Source organism: Tripterygium wilfordii, chromosome 19 (assembly GCF_013401445.1).
Source record: "Tripterygium wilfordii isolate XIE 37 chromosome 19, ASM1340144v1, whole genome shotgun sequence".
NCBI classification, from domain to species: domain Eukaryota; kingdom Viridiplantae; phylum Streptophyta; class Magnoliopsida; order Celastrales; family Celastraceae; genus Tripterygium; species Tripterygium wilfordii.
This window is the reverse complement of record NC_052250.1, coordinates 700,505-717,992: the sequence shown is the minus strand read 5'-3', so window position 1 is coordinate 717,992 and position 17,488 is coordinate 700,505. Positions and strand designations below refer to the sequence as shown.

At 37.6% G+C, this 17,488-nt stretch overlaps 1 protein-coding gene and 1 long non-coding RNA gene across 3 annotated transcripts; one reads left to right on the top strand and one right to left on the bottom strand.

Annotated features, from left to right (window-relative positions):
• Positions 1 to 5,965: 5,965 nt before the first annotated feature.
• On the bottom strand, positions 5,966 to 8,542 carry LOC119985419 (cytochrome P450 71D9-like). 2 transcript variants are annotated; one of them, XM_038829725.1, is made up of 3 exons: positions 8,054 to 8,542; positions 7,637 to 7,957; positions 5,966 to 7,394 (listed from the first exon to the last, which is right to left on the bottom strand). In XM_038829725.1, exons 1-3 carry the CDS (start codon positions 8,522 to 8,524, stop codon positions 6,762 to 6,764), a joined length of 1,425 nt encoding a protein of 474 aa, XP_038685653.1. In that variant the 5' UTR covers positions 8,525 to 8,542; the 3' UTR covers positions 5,966 to 6,761. The 2 variants fall into 2 exon arrangements, with proteins under 2 accessions (XP_038685653.1, XP_038685652.1); XM_038829724.1 differs by having other exon boundaries at positions 7,637 to 8,542.
• A 3,665-nt stretch (positions 8,543 to 12,207) lies between these two features.
• On the top strand, positions 12,208 to 17,458 carry LOC119985119. The gene is made up of 2 exons (XR_005465046.1): positions 12,208 to 13,656; positions 17,133 to 17,458. It is a non-coding gene; the product is annotated as an uncharacterized LOC119985119 (long non-coding RNA).
• The last annotated feature ends 30 nt before the right edge of the window (positions 17,459 to 17,488 follow it).

Here is a 17,488-nt window from a genome sequence, read left to right as displayed (position 1 = left end):
TGCGACACAACCCTGAATGTGGATGCCCGCAAGTCGAGCATGGTGGTCTGCTACCACTGAACTGACCTGAATGCTGCCGGTCCATAGGCCCAGTACTCCCTAATCTACGATCTCCTATTGAAGCACCAAAAGGAGCATTAACTGAAGACCCTGTCTCTGACTGAGAACTTTTCTGTCTACCAGATCGTTGTCTATCAAACCGCTGTCTACTATCACTCCTGCTATAATCACGGAAGGATCCCTCAGTCCGGCTTCTCTTGCTCTGATCCTGTCCCCCATGACGATCCATTCGTCTCATCTCAATCTTCTTTGCACAATCAACAACGCTAGCATAAGTAGTAAACTCCCGTGAAGCTACTGCTGTAAACAACGGTGTAACCAGTCCCCTAACAAATCTGTTGATCCTCTCTCTCTCAGTAGGAATCATATGAGGAGCATACCGAGACAATCGTGTATATGTAATATCATACTCTGTCACAGTCATACTAGAAGTCTGCACCAACCGCTCAAACTCATGAGCTCTAGCCTCTCGCACACTAAGTGGAAGAAAACGAGCCATAAAAGACTCGGTGAACTCCCCCCATGTCAGAGGAGGTAACCCTACTAGTCTCCCTGCTCTCAAAGTATCATACCAAGTACGTGCGATATCCTGTAACTGAAACGCAGCTAACTCAACTGATCGAGTGCTAGAACATCCCAAAGCCTGTAGTATCCTCTCCATAGTGTCTAGAAACTGCTGGGGATCCTCACCCTCTTTAGAACCATAGAATGTCGGGGGTTTTAACTTCATAAACTCTGGCAAGGTCACTGTAATGCCTCCCTCCACCCGAGTCTGAGGCTGAATCTGTATCGTTTCTCTTGTTTCAGTAGGCGGAGCCTGAACTACTGGTGGTTGAGCCGCTCTCCGACTCTGATTAGTCACTACCTCAGTCAACCTCAGAATAGCCTGCTGGATCTCCTGTATCCCAACCCTCATATCAGTCATAGTAGGAACCTGAGCCTCAGGTGACCTATGAGAATTAGGAACACTCTGAGTATCAGGAGGTGGTAAAATCCCATCACTCCGGATTCCCTCACTAATGACCCTGTCAGTTCTGTCTCGTCTAACTCGACGCCTGGTAGTACGGGCTAAAGACCTAATGGAACTCTCATCTGCCACCTCTTGCTCTACAACTTCATTGAGCAAGCGCTTCCTAGGAGGCATCTTCACCTATATAACCCACAGACATGGATTAGAATAAGGATATGGATGGAACATAGAAATACACATGTCAACGGAATAGAAGATCTCAAATCAGTATGGAGAGACAAAATGGAATATGAAATATCATAATTGAGTCAGGAAAGATACATCCTAAAATGCCTCTGGTAGGGTCTCAATTGTAGTATGCCCGGGTACATACTCAATCGCGATTCTACTAGAGGACACTTGCTCCGTTAACACAGTGACTCGAGATAACCCTCATTACCGAAAACCTGCCTCTGATACCAACTTTGTCACGACCCATAATAAGGATACGTGACCGGCGCATGACCTCAATGAACCTAAGCACACTAAGGCCAAGCAAGCCTCTGAACAGGTGGTTTGACACTAATATAATCAAAGAAACAAAACATACGTGATATGAAAATACCTACAACACAGTCTGGCCCATAGCCTTACATATCATTATACCTTATCTGTAGTTAACGGAGCATCTAGAGTCGATAAAATACGGTGATACATGAGTCCAAAATAATACATAATCACACCCGCACTATATGTGCTGGGCTCACCAGAATACGGAGGTTGAAAGTCTATCTGGCTGTAGGAAGATCTGGCTCTACTGGATCAACTATATCTGGAAAAAATGCCAACAACGCAAGCGTGAGTCACAAGACTCAGTGAATGAATAGTAACTCAACCAATACAGAGGGGGACAAGCATGCTAGAACAGGTACGGGATATCGATAACATTAAATATGTGCAACATGATCAATAAGCCAATAGATATAAAGGAATAGTGACCATACGGGAGGACTTCCATACAGAATAAATAGGCAGCACATACAATGCGGTAACAGGCAGCACAATCAGTGCCGAATCAGGCAGCACACTTAGTGCCGAAACAGGCAGCACATTCAGTGCCGTAACAGGCAGCACACTCAGTGCCGAATCATACTTGGTGCACCAAGGCTAACGAATACTGTCGTTAGCACACAGTATCCTGATCAAAGTCACTCCCAGAACAAACATATGAGCAAAAGTCGAACAGACTAGTACAGCGTCAGACTGGAATTAAGAAACATAATAAAGAGCCATAAAACATGCTTGTCCCATAACGTACGAGAGAACGATACCATCATATATCAAGCACGATAACATATCCAAAAATGCTAGATTCATCAATAAAGTCATATTGGATCCAAATCTAGAAGAAAGCATAGGGCCATAAGAGAAAAAGAATCCAATGTATCGAACAAGTTGCCTATTCACTCACCTGGTATTAGCAATTAAAACACCATCTAGTTCCTCCAATAGTCGCGTAGTTCACCGGTCAACTAGTCACCTAAACAAAACATAGTTTACCTACTTAGAATCTCCCAATGTGTCCCCATTATTACTGACATGTTAAAAAAAATTCGACAGCATAACGACGTACCAATGCGAATCCCAAAAATTATATAACTCAACTGGTTCAAGAAAAATTCAATACTTCAATAATTCCCAATCATATCAAACTCATATCCACATCTCCAACATCCAAATTCAACAAAATTATTTTTTTATAACTCAAAGGCTTATAAGATATGCTTGATCATAAATCACACTTACCCTTGAAAGCTTTATTACTTTCCCTGCCTACTCGATGATGATTTTTTTTTATTCACCTGATTCACTACAAAAGATTCACATATGACCTCATTAGGCTCCAATAAGTTCCATTTACCATTTTAAATAATAAAATCTCACATTTAGCACCACCTGGTGCTTACCCTGTGTATTTCCACCAAATTTCCAACTTCAACAAAAATTCCAGCAGCTCATATATCTTGGATAATCTCATATTAGCTCCCACATTAAATCTCAAATTCAGATGTACAGTGCTATTAGAGCCCTTACCTTCGTAAACACAAGTCTTCAATTTCCCTTCAAGAACATTCTTGAGCATGGCCCTAGTCTCTATTCTTGGTAATCACAACATCACAAGCAAGGGACATCTCCATTAAAACCATTTACTTCACCCAAAAATTTTAAATCAAAAGATCAAAGTCTTACCTTAAAGAGTTTCTCACACCCTTGTACTGCAAATCGATTCCAACACTTCACAAGAGAAAACCCAGATGTAGACACAACAATCATAAGCTTCAAACTATTTTGACCCAGCCGGATTCACTAACCAAGCCACCCTGCATCCACCGCTCACCGTCTCACTTGTTCTAGAAAACTCTCAAAGAAAATGGTTCTTTGATGGCTTACACGGGAAGCCCAAGTCTGATTGTTAGTGGAATATATTTTTTTTTTTTTCAAAAGACCTTTCCACCCTCAACACTTATCAAATTTTACCACTCTCTATTTACGATTTTGCCATTGTTCTAATTGACTATTTACGATTCATTTAAGTGGGTATTACACTAAGAGAGAGCAATGTAGTGAGAACTTTGTGGGAAATATATTGGGTGTAAATGGGTTTTCAGTTTGAGAGAAGATTAAGTGTGTGGTTATACAAATTTTCTACATAATGAATTTTCTCTAGTTGTCTCCGACAACATCCGTGGGGTTTTCTCCAAGTTTATTCTTATGTTGAAATTGATTTTATTCTTCAGTTTCAATTTTTGTATTGTCGTTTAATATTCCTATTAAGGAGAATCAACGACATCTTTAAACCTCTTATGTCTAACTAATACAATGTCTTAATCATAATTAAAGGACACATGCTATGGCTTTAAGGTTGTCGGAGCTTAAATCAAAATATTTTGTCGCCGCCATTGTCGGTAGCGTCTTCTCACAAGCATCACTTAAAAAAGAGGCCTTTGGGTTAGTAGTAGGAATCAGTAATAGTTGCATATTTTTCTGTCTCCATAACTACATATCAGCAGTGTAACAAATACATAGATCTCTAAAAGGGTAGTATTCAACCATACATCCTGAAGTTTGGATCAAGATATCTCTAACAGAGTTTGGTCTATAGTTGCATAAACTCTATTTCTATAACAGCCCGTCTCCCCTTGGGCCAAGAAAGATATTAAACGTTTTGGGCTGGCCTCTACAATGTCAAGTTTGGTGATACCGCCCGTCTCTCCCTGGGCTCAGTGCTCTATATCATCCTACATAGCCTGTGGAGGAAGAGAAGTGGAAAATATAATAGGTCAAACTTCTTAACCTAGTAAGACCAGTCCTCACAGATCTGCAGTGGAACAAAACTTTGAGGCCAAGGGAAGTCCAAATAGGACAATATCTTGTGTGTGGGCTTAGTGCTGCCGCTCTGCCACTCAATCCATCATTTAAGACATTTTCCTTGCTCGAGTGAAACATCATCTACAGCTATAGAATGGGCGATGTCAGAATTACAGAACAATCCAAGACTGATGGCGCAAGAGATTGTCTTTTAATTTATATGGTTCTTCACTTCTATTACAAGTTGCAAGATCTCCTGTGGCTCAATAAAAGCTGAAGAACCATACTAAAAGAAGCAAGTTTCTTGCACAAGGAAAGCAGGAACTGTAAGAATTAGAGAAACAACATATCCATTAGAATTAGATACATGGCTTTTATTGATTCAAGCAATCTTTCAAAAAGACATCTCATCCAAGCAAGCTGGAGAAAACACTTGACTTCTAACTCGAGGTTATGTAACTGTAAAATGGAGGTTGTTGAAGCAAGATCCTCTCCTGACCTGCGTTTGTTTTTCTTTTCCTAGTGCATGTCGTATCTCAAATAATTGAAGAAGTGATGGAGATATCTTACCAATAAGATAAGAAAAAATAATAATCTTTAGATGGATTTGGAAAGAAGAGTCCGAAGGCTAGCAGCAACAAAACGGTGAAGTTGTCTTGTACTGATAAAATAAAGAAATTCATTGTTATCGGTATTGAGGACAGTTCTGCATGATTAAAATGAAGATTCCCTAGTGCTAGAAAACAAAATGAACAGTGGAAAAGTAAGTTGGACAAAGTTTATTTAAACAGAAAAAAACCAAATAAATCCTGCTATGAGATCAATAATTTGATTCAATTATGTGTGAAACTCTCGGATGGTTCTGGGCTTTTAAATTCAATAAGAATTCATTGTCCTTTGAGTTGCCCTCGTCACTAGAAAACAAAACTCCAGTTCAGGAAAGCATCTTGCTTCAACCATATTCATTGCTCCACAATCTGGTCCAATCTTGATAAAAACTGCAGTTTCCCCTCCACCATGGATCATCAAATCGTTTCTCTTTACCTTTCTTCGTTTCATATTTATGCTGCTGAGAATAGGGAGTAAGTCAGAAAATGGGAAATCGAATTCTTATAACTTCTGTTTGTTAGGAAACATCAATGAACTTCTTGCCCAAACTTGATGTTGTCTGTTTTCCCAAGTTCAAATCCGAGCCCAATCCATCACAGGGCTTCCACGGCTTTCCAAGACCTTTCAAACTCATGGTTTTAAAACACATCTTGCTAAGTCAAGAAAATTCATGGCCTCATAAATTGTCCATCAGATTTTTATTTTGGCGATGAAAGACCTTTCTAATACCGCTTCCCTAGAGGAAGAAACTATCAAGTGTTTTTATGGTTCTTCAGCTTTTAAGTATGAACTACTCTCCTCACTCTTCAGTCTTCACCGGGAATTTCAAGTGATTGAAAAAAGGTTTTAGTTGCAAGAGAGCAGCCCCCTCCTATAACAATTTAAGTGATTGTTCTAAACAATCCAATGCGTTTACTTTGCCATAATTTCGATTTGCTAGACCTCTTGTTTCTTTTTTTTTTTAAAAGAAACAAAACTTTAATAAATTGGACAAAGCCTGGGGCGGGAAACCCCTACAACGTCATCCCAAAGAGAAGGAATACAGATGATAGGAAGATAAGAGGAGAAGTGCACTCCCTGAGACAAATCAAAGCCAAAATTGGCTAACTTATCAACACTGAAGTTAGCCTCACGATAAACATGAATAACTTTAACATGTCACTTCTGGTCAAAAAGTCGTTTAATAGAAGAAATTAAATGAAAATGGGCATTGGTCGGAACATAATGTTATTTAACAGGTTCACCACAACCTGTGAATCCACTTATAACATCACTTTGCAGAATCCTAGATCCCAAGCTCTCTGAAGGCGAACTAGCACACCGCACAACTCCGCATTAAGCACTGAGCAAGTATCAATTGAGAACCCACCAAACCAAGTCCAAGCTGAATCTCTGAGTACACCTCCAGCCGCTGCACGATCCTCGACAGCACACACTTCTCCATCCATATTGATTTTCACCCAAAAAATGTCTGGCGGCACCCATTTAATAGATCTCTCCACTCTAACTTGGACATTCCTCTTAATTCTAGAGACAATCGACTCCAAAATAGACCTTTTGATTCTTTAACATAAAATAATATCCCAAAATCTAACAACTGGATTTGTTGAATCTTGATTAATTGACAACATGACACAAGCACACTACAAAATCTAACAACTTGACTTATAATCTCGTGAGATTTTTCAAAGCACAACAATCCAACATAAACATAGACTTGACTATTTATTCAATATCACGTAACAAACGAGAATGTCGTAATATAGGTGAACAATCACTTATTTTCCTCAACAATAGGGGAATTATAAGGAATGGGAATTAAGACTAAATCACTTTTTCTTCCAACTGCAATGCCATGACCTTCGGTCATGTCTAGATCTTCGTGTTTGACATTATCAGGGAGTTTCCAATCAAAATGGTATAGTAACTGCGCAAGCGGAAGCTTAGTATTAGCTATCCCAAGTGACAACCCAGGACATATCCTTCGTCCCGCACCAAATGGGATAAATTCAAAGTTATTCCCCTTGTAGTCAATTGAGCTATCAAGGAATCTCTCTGGATAGAATCTCTCTGCTTCAGTCCAATAGTTGGTATCTCTTCCAATAGCCCACGCATTGATGATAATGCGGGTCTTTTCAGGTATCACATATCCATTAATCTGACATCTATCTCTACTTTCCCTTGGAACTAACAATGGACCCGGAGGGTGTAACCTTAGAGTTTCTTTGATAACTGCTGTCAAGAATTCTAGTCCTTCGAGACCTTCTTCATCTACATATCCTTCTTTATCAAAGACCCGCCTCACCTCTGCTTGAGCCTTTGCCATCAATCTCGGATTCTTTAGTAGTTCTGACATAGCCCATTCTGAAGTAGTAGCCGATGATTCAGTCCCAGCAACGAAAATGTCCTGAAAAAAGATAGCATGTGCATGTAGTTTCTTCTACGTATTCTTCCAAGGGAAAAAAAAGTAGATAGATTTTGTACTAATTAACAATACTTGCTAAAAACAACGACAGTTTGCTTTGTCTAATTCTTATTTTTAAAGCTTATGAGAGAAGTCTGTATCAAAATTTTGATACAGCTAGAGCCAAATTATACAGCTTTATAGAAATAAAACATTACATGATGTTAATAAGACATGATACTTACCAGTACAACTGCTTTGATGTTGTCTGTTGTAAAGGAGAAGTCTCCGTGTTCCTGAAGGTTCAAGAGAATGTCTAAAAAATTATCAGCATCGCTAGAATTGATTCTTGACTTGTTAAATCTATGTTCATTGATTAGGCTTTCAAGTATTTGATCAATTTCATGATGCAGGCTCTCAAGTCGAGTCCTCATCCCACTGATCATATGAAAGAATTTTATGGATGGGAACATATCAACTAAACTGAAACCTGCGATAACCTCCATGATTTTTCTTACAAGCGGAACAAATGCCCCATGCCTCTCACTACTCCCACCAAATGCTGTCTTCGATGTGATTGCAAATGATAAACAAGTTAACATCTCGCTGAGGTTAATTTTTGACGTCGCCTTAAGAGAAATAGATTTAATGAACTTCAGTACCTCTTCTTCTCTGATGGGTCGTGCTGCTTGAACCCTTTTACCACTGAAGACCTCCACTGTGCAGATTTTACGTATATGTCTCCAGTACTCTCCATATGGCGCAAATGCAACATCTTTAAGGCTATAGAATATGATATATGTGGCAAGGCTATATGGTCTTGAGGCAAAATTAATGTCATATGTTTTCATTACTTCCTTGGCAACTTCTGGAGAAGAAAAGACAACCGTGGGGACTTCACCTACCTGAAGGTGCATAATAGGTCCATATTTTGTGGCTAAATCTCGTAGGCGGCGATGGGGCAAAGAGCCGATCAATTGGTGCATGTTTCCTATAAGGGGTAGCTTCCATGGACCTGGTGGTGCTGCAATATTTGACTTAGGGTGTTCTGATTTACTCCATATTCTCGGTAGCATAAATATGGAAACAAGAAAGCTCAAAAGAACTGAAAAGAAAAGAATTTGATGGTCCATGATAGCGATGAAGCTGCAGTTGCTATCAATTTAAAACAGACTGTGGACTGTGGAGGAAATGGAGATTAATGTAGAAGCAAGATGCTATCCTAAACTGGGTTTTTTCTCTCTCTTTATGTTATGTCAAATGGACATACTTTTATTTATAACCTGCATTGATGACAGCTCAAAATAAATAATAATTGAAGAAGGGATGTAGGAATCTTACCAATAATGGAATACAAATCTTTTGATGGGATTTGGAGAAAAGAGCCTGTGTCTTGTACTGATAAAATAAGGAAATTAATTCATTGTTATCAGTAGATGATGTCAGTGGCATAAAAAAATTTTAACAACAGAATTCATTGTTAATATTAAGACGCCCTCTCTATTCTCTAGGAATTAAGAGCATGTGAGCCATGTCAGACAAATTGTCTTCTAAGGGGATGCAATATATTACAAAATGACAATAAAAAAACCCTAGATTGGACATATGTTGCAAGTTCTCCATTGCAATGTTAAGAATTTTTCCAATCTCAACCACCCAAAATATTAGTAAATAGTAAGTGTCCAACGGCCAAGTGTTATTGTTTTAACTTTCAACGTTTAGGTTTGACCAATTGACTTTTTCAATTGTGGAACAAACTCATCAACTCTAGTGTGCCAACTTTCAAAATTCTATAAAATACTACACGTCACCGAAGAAAGACCATTTACTGAAAATGGTCGGTAGGGACGACTACCGACATATATATTGGTTACATAATATTATTTTTATTTTTAGTTTGTTTAATAATGACCGTTAGATCTATTGGTAAATAGTTCTACACCATTGATTTTTTAGGGTTATTGGTTTCACACTTTCACTGATTCACTCTCATTCTCTCTATGGTCTCTATGTAGCCCACTTTCGCGACTCTACGGCTCCGTCTCTCCTGCGCCTCCACACCTCGGCGGCAAATTGGGTTCGTGGGTTGGAATAGAGGAGATCGAAGATGATGTAGACAAGGCATTGGAGAAGAGAGCAAAGAGGAATGCGAGGTAGAAGAACACTAAATTGAAATTGATACGAATATCTCACATTGTTTAGATATGAGAGTTGTGATCTATTGATAAGGAAAGCAAATGTCTTCCTTAATTAGCCAACAAGTTTTCTAGGTAGTGACCTATTGAGTTTGTTGGTTACGACCAGTCGATGTGTGGGTAGTAGTTGGTCAAGGAAGGTATCACTACAGCAAAAGAGTCTAACCGCTGTTAAATCCCTAAAAAACCACCGCTAAATGTACTTACCAGCGGTTTTCAAACCGTCGCAATAGCCTGTGTCGCTGTACCTATGGCGACGTTTTTGATAAGCGTCGCTAAAATAATTTTCCACGGTTGTAACCGCCACAATTGATTTCTTTTCCGTTTTGTATTCTCTAAATTGTTTTGATGGTTTTTTTTTCTAAAAACCGTCGCTGGGTACGTGTCTGGCCTTGTTCTTAACAATGGTATTGGAATTGTTTGGTCTCTGCACATGTGAGTGTTAGGATCTTCTTTCGTCCAGGTATGAGATTGAATTGGGCTGCCATGGAAAGGACTAACAGTGGATCTGGTGGTACTGGTAAGGATCTCAGCTCAGTGAAAGACCCTCACTAAGTGCAGCCAACATGGGCATCGGCTTTGTCCAGGTATGGGACTGGACTGAGCAGTCACGGAAAAGGCTACTAGTGGATCTGGTGATACGGGTCAAGACCCCAACCCAATGAAAGACCCCCACTGAGTGGAGTCTTTTTAGGTATTTCATATCCATTAATCTGACATGTCTCTCTGCATTCTCTTGGAGCTAATAATGGAGTTGGAGGGTGTAACTTTAAGAGTTTCTTTGATAACTGCTCTTAAAAATTCTAGTTCTTTGAGTCCTGCTTCATCTACATAAAAAAGACCCGCCTCACCTATGCTTGAGTCCTCGCCATCACTCTCGGATTCTTTAGTAGTTCTGCCATTACGCCTTCTGAAATTATAGCCGATGTTTCAATCCCACCCAAGAAAATGTCCTGAAAAAGGATTGCTTTTGACTTGTAAATTTCTTTTACATATTCCCTAGAGAAAAGAAAAAGGTAAATTGATTTGGTAATTCATGAGACTTGCTAAAAAAAACAGCAGTTTGCTGGATCTAATTGTTAACTTTCAAGCTTATTAGTGAAGTGTATATCAGATTTTTGACAGCTAGAGCCAAATTATAGAGCTTTATAGAGATAAAACATAGCAAGATGTGAATAAGATATGATACTTAACAGTACCACTGCTTTGATGTTGTCTGTTGTAAAGGAGAAGTCTTCTTGTTCCTGAAGACTCAAGAGAATGTCTAAAAATCTATCGGCATCACTAGAATCGATTCTTGACTCTTAACTTTATGTTCATTGATTAGGCTTTCAAATATCTCATCAATTTCACGATGCAGGCTCTCAAGTTGAGTCCTCACCCCACTGATCACATGAAGGAATTTTATGGATGGGAACATGTCAGCTAAACTGAAACTTCCAATAACCTCAATTATTTCTCTTACAAATGGAACAAATGCTGCCTTGCAAATGATAAACAAGTTAACATCTCGCTGAGGTTAATTTTGACCTCGCCTTAAGAGAAATAGATTTAATGAACTCCACTGTCTCTTCTTCTCTTATTGGTAGTCCCGCTTGAACCCTTCTTCCACTAAAGACCTCCACTGTGGATATTTTACGCATCTATCTCCAATATTCTCCATATGGCACAAACACAACATGTTTAAAGTTATATGTTCAGTTATTTTCGAACACCAATATAGGTACTGAAAAATAACTCAATTTAATCCTTGCAACTTAAGAAAACGGTTGTTGAGTTAGTAAGAAACAAGGTTATCTCGAGCAGAGGATTGGAATATAATTGCAAATCAAATCTAATTGTGACTCGAGCTAAACAGTTAACTAAGAATAATTGGTAAGGAGTAGAAAACGTTTTTGATTCTTATAAGAGAAAGAGTCAAGGGAAAGTTATCCACCACTAACAATCATGTACTGCTGTAACCTTCATATGTATTTCTTAATTCACGAATGACGATGTTTAAGATAAAATAATAGCATGTTGATTTTATCTTATTGCTCTCTCTTAATTGTTATGTCAAGTTCATGGCATGTACTCCTTAACTAAGTTCTTAAGATGCAATCTAGAATGACATGTTCATAGATTTAACACTCAAGAATCATTAAACACAAAGAAGACAAACATCACTAAATTCATAAGACGTGGCATGCATCTTACGTCATCTAGAAATCAATTCACATGAATATGAGTTATCTTATTCATTGGTTCCTTCATACTGTATGAAGATAAGGATGATCAATCATATCGTCCTAGCATTAGAATCTTAAAACATGCATCTAAGTGTGCACTCAAAGAAACATATCTCAAATTTCATCAACAAGTAATATAGTGAAAATATTTTCATTTGATCTCAAGAAATAAGATTAAAGATTATCGAAGCATCAGTACAATCATGTTCGAGCTTCAATCAGCCATTTAACTGAAGGAAAATTAGCCACACATCATTTATTTTGAAGACTAAAATACATAAGAGAAAGAGAAAACCAAGTAGTAAATCTCGGCTTGCTTGCTTGCTGCTGGTTTCACCTTCTCTCCGTTTGTTCTTGTTGTAGTAACCGGTTTTCGTCCGGCCAAAAATAATACTAAAATTCAAAAGCCCGTTTTTGGACCCACAAGCCTATAAAACTCATTTCCTTGGCTCATGAACACACAAATATTCATAATTCATTTCTTTGATCCATGAGTCCACAAGTACTCAAAATTTTAGTCCAGCCCACCAATGAATCAAAACTCTAGAAACTATTTAGGAATAAAAGGAAACAAAAAAATAAAATAAAATAAAGTTAAGAAAAGACAAAACAATGGGTAGGAGAGGGAGGTGGCGTGACAGAAGAAAAGAAAGGACAAGGGGGGAGAAAAAAAAGGAGAAAAGAGTGGAGATGGCGTGTGGGAAAGGGGGTAGAGTGTAGGAGAGGTTTTGGTTTTTGGGGAAGGGGGAAAGAGAAGGAAGGGCAGTGGCATAAGACAGAAAAAAGAGGGAGAGCAGAGCGGTCGAGTGAGAGAAAAAAAAAGGGCAGAAGAAAAGAAACAAAGACAAAAAAAGAAGAAAAAGGTCGTAGGGAGGTGAGCAAAAAACAGAGAGAGAGGGGTGGGGCAACCGGCAGAAGAAAGGAAACAAAAAGAAGGAGAAATCAGGGCCAAAGAAAAAGAACAGAGCAAAACAGAAGGGTTTTGGTGAAGAAAGGGGAACCGTTGGGAGAAGAAGACCGACGGAAGGAACTAAGATATAAACCGGGATTCATCTCCTAAGAAGGTAATCCATCCCTCTGAATAGGATTTCATTTCTTTGTCATGCCTTGATTCTAGTTTGTACTGGTTGGCTTCCATATCTGTGACAGTATAAAAGCTTGCCCATATGGTCATCTTTCCTCAAACTCTATGTTTCTGATGATACTTGTGAATCCATTTCTGCAAGTTTCTGGAAATATACCTGTTATGCCCATGTGTGTGTAGTTCTATGTCATTATGCTTAGTTCGGGTTCATATTGTGAGTACGTGCGTATGTGCTTGTTATCTGGTGATGATGAATGATTGAAACTCTGTCTCCTGTACGTGATATACTAATTTGAGTTTGATTTTAACTTGTCCGAGCGTTGCTAGAGTATCTATGGTTTATTTTGAATGAAATATGGTCTTTGTTATTCCTTGATTTGAGCATGTATATGTCTATGTATATATACATATGGGTTTGTTTGTGTCCGTGTATATATACATATATATTGTGGGTGGATGTATGAATTTGTTTGTTTGTGTGTGTATATATGTACCGTGTGGGTATATACGCAGTGGGTTTGCGTGTATATGTGTGTATGTGTTTGTATATGTGTGCCAGTTTATATATGCATTTGTATATAATGTTTATAATGCATAGGAGTATATGGACTTGATTTAATTTGAGTTTCTATGGCATTTGAACACAATTTTGACCCTATTCTCTTATTTGATTTTGGACATTGACCGGGCTGGACACCATGAGGGACGGAGGCCACACTTGGAAGACTTGGATCAAATTTGAACAACGGGTCCCATGGGTAATATTCCAATTGTTACATAATATTTGTTTTCCTCATTTTATATTTGTCTTTTGTGTATAATCGTAAAGTGTAAACTTTGTAATAATGTAACAAAATAGTAAAAATGCATACATGATATTCTAGGGTGCTAGAAACATATAGATATAAGGGATTGATTTTGTGAATGATGATTGCATTAGAATGCATGCTTAGGACTTTGATTTCTCACATTATGCCAAGCCTTAAACGTATGCTAGGATTGTTTGAATGCCATGAAAATAAATGCAACGCGTTAGTCATTAGAATTAATCCAAGCCGTCTCACCTTAATGAACACACCAAGATTAATTTATGAAACCTTTATGTTTTGTTTAAATACCAAGGAGTCTTCAAGGTATTGGGGTTCCATCGGCATTCATTCAAAACATTGGGATTTCATGGACCGGAAAAGCAAATATGTTTTTAGGGATTAGGAGAATTTATTTAAGGATTCAACGGTGGGTTTAAAGATATTTGGCCCATTCAATGAGCTTTAAATGTATTCTTTCTTTTCTCATTAAGAACATAATTGTGAGTAAGGCTTGAATTGAACCTTATTCCTTGATTGTGGGCCCTTTTGGTACATCAACCAAGTCCTCAAGAGCACTCTTTTTCCAAATATCCAAACCCACTCCAAGTGGTATTTTATCAAATTTTTGGCCAAGTCGGGAATGGTCCCAATGATCCCGTGCACACCCTTTTTCAAATATTCAAACCCACTCCAAGTGGTATTTTATCTAGTCTTTGGCCAAGCCGGGAATGGCCCCAATGACCCGTGCACACCTTTTTTTCAAAATTGTCAAACCCACTCCAGGTGGATTTTATCTAATCCTTGGTCAAGCCGGGAATGACCCCAATGATCCCGTGCACCTTGTTCTCCAAACCACTCCAAGTAGGTTTTCATCACATTTCAATAGGACTCATCAAAATGGAATTTTCAAAAACAAATTAGAGCCAAATAAGAAAAATTCGAAGGTAATCGATTTCGGGAGTTGTGGGGTGTCTAACACCTTCCCCATGCTTAATAGACCCCCTTGCCCATTTTTCTCGAAGATCAGAACGGATGTCCAATTGCATCCTAAAAATCAATTGGTGGCGACTTCATTGTTTTTTATGCCGGTTGCCTCACTTTTCTTTAATGACTTTTACATCCCTTTTTGTGAAATTCCATCGTTTCGGGTCTCAAATGGATTGTTTTATGTTTTATGGGTGTTTTTTGTAATTTTTACATTTTTGTGTTTTTATTATATTAGGGTTGTAGCCGGCCCTAGACGTCATTATCTTTTTATTCTATCAATATATCAGAAAACCCTAGAGAGTTTCTCTCAAGTTTCAGGTGGATTTCTGGGTTCTTTACGTCAAACGTTGGTTTGATTTGTATTTTCCTTATCCTTTCTTGATCTGTCCGCATTAAGGCTAGCAGCAACAAAACGGTGAAGTTGTGTTGTACTGGTAAAATAAAGAAATTCATTGTTATCAGTATTGAGGTCAGTGCTGCATTATTAAAATGAAGATTCCCTAGTGCTAGAAAACAAAATGAACAGTGGAAAAGCAAGTTAGATAAAGTTTATCTAAACAGAAAAAACCAAAGAAATCCTGCTATGAGATCAATAATTTGATTCAATTATGTGTGAAACTCTCGGATGTTTCTGCCCTCGTCACTAGAAAACAAAACTCCAGTTCAGGACAGCATCTTGCTTCAACCATATCCATTGCTCCACAATCTGGTCCAATCTTAATAAAAACTGCAGCTTCCCCTCCACCATGGATCATCAAATCGTTTCTCTTTACCTTTCTTGGTTTCATATTTATGCTGCTGAGAATAGGGAGTAAGTCAGAAAATGGGAAATCGAATTCTTATAGCTTCTGCTTGTTAGGAAACATCAGTGAATTTCTTGCCCAAACTTGATTATCATTATAAGATATTGTCTGTTTTCTCAAGTTCAAATCCGAGCCCAACCCATCACAGAGCTTCCATAGCCTTTCAGGAATCAAAATCATGGCTTTAAAACACATCTTACTAAGAGCATCCACATCAGATTACCTAAACATGAGTCTGTCTGTAAAATTTAGAGATTTTGTCAAAATAGAGCTCTGCATCAGATTACCTAGAGGTTCCCTATTTTAGAGAATATGAACAGTAGTTCCCTACATCTAGAGAACCACTATTCACTTCCCTGAACATAAAATAATATTTTTTACTACTTTATTTTTTCCTCTCTCCTCTCTCCTCATTTTTTCCCTCCTCTCTCTCCTCACTCCTTTCTTTCTCTCTCTTCTTTCTCTCTCATCTCTTTCTCTCTCCTCCCCTCACATTTTGACTCCTTTCTCTCTCCTCACTTTTTCTCTCTCTCTTCTTTCTCTCTCCTCACTCTCTCCTCTCTCTCTCCTCACTCCTTTCTTTCTCTCTCCTCTTTCTCTCCTCACTTTTTCTCTCTCTTCTTTCTCTCTCCTCAATTTTTTTTTTCTAATTTTTAATAACATTAATTTATTATTTTAATTAATATATTGTTTTAAATGTAATTAATTTATTATTTTAAATAGAAGTAGTTTATATGAATAGAATAAATAAAGGAAAGAGAAATAAATATTATTTTAATGCAATAGAGAATATGATAGGTAATCTGATGCAGTGTTGATTGGATAGGGAATCTGTAAAATAGGGGAAAGTGACATTTTGTCTGTATTTTAGGGAATCTGTTAAGAGAAACTGATGCAGATGCTCTAAGTCAAGAACATCCATGGGCTTAAACTGTCCATCGGATCTTTATTTTAGCGATATAAGACTTTTCTAAAATTTAAGTGATTGTTCTAAACAATCCAATGCGTTTACTTTGCCATAATTTTGATTTTCTAAACAATCAATTGCCCATTTGCTAGACCCTCTTGATTCTTTACCATAAAATAATACCCCAAAATCTAACAACTGGATTTGAAGAATCTTGAATAATTGACATATAGTCCATTAGTTTGGTAGCTCATGAGAACCCAACAGGTTTATTCTTTTGATTTAATCATTGAAATAACTTTATTCCATTCTTTTATCAATCTCAAAATTCTTTGTCCAAAATTTATTGTTTTAATATAGATTCCATTGTTTTTTAAAGCACCATCTAGAATTCATTGTTTTAGTTCTGAATCCATTGTTTTTGAAATTCCATTGAAAAAAACGTTTTTGAAATTCCATTGAAAAAAACAATGGAATTAAGATCCACCCGATAAAACTCATCGAACAATGGATCTTGTTCAAAAGAGTTTTATGCGCTGATTCTGAATAAGTAATTTTTTTTAAAAAAATCTAACATGTATCTTGAGAATTCAAACATTTTAAATTTTCATTTAAGAGATTTAGACTATCATGAGCTACCACTATATAGGCTATCTAGCACTATTGTTGACAACATGACATAAGCACACTATAAAATCTAACAACTAGATTTGATGAATCTTGAACAGAAAGCTAGCGTATAAAAGCAATTAAGCTTAAAGCATCGACGTAATGGATATTATTTAAACGGAAACAATCCTGCTATGAGATCAATAAAGGCTTTTGCTGATTCAACCTCTCTTTCAAAAAGACATCTCATCCAAGCAAGATGAAGGAAACACAACGACGAGTCTTCAAGAAGAAGAATAGAGAGGGAGAGAATAAATGACTTTTGTTATTGGTAATATTGCTTCTTGAGCTAGAAAACAAAATTCCATGTTTGGAAGAGAGGATAAGGTTCCTATAATGTAAAATTATCCTTTAATGAAACTACCAGAAATTTGGATGGTTTTTATAAAATTCGAGATAATATAACTTTATACAA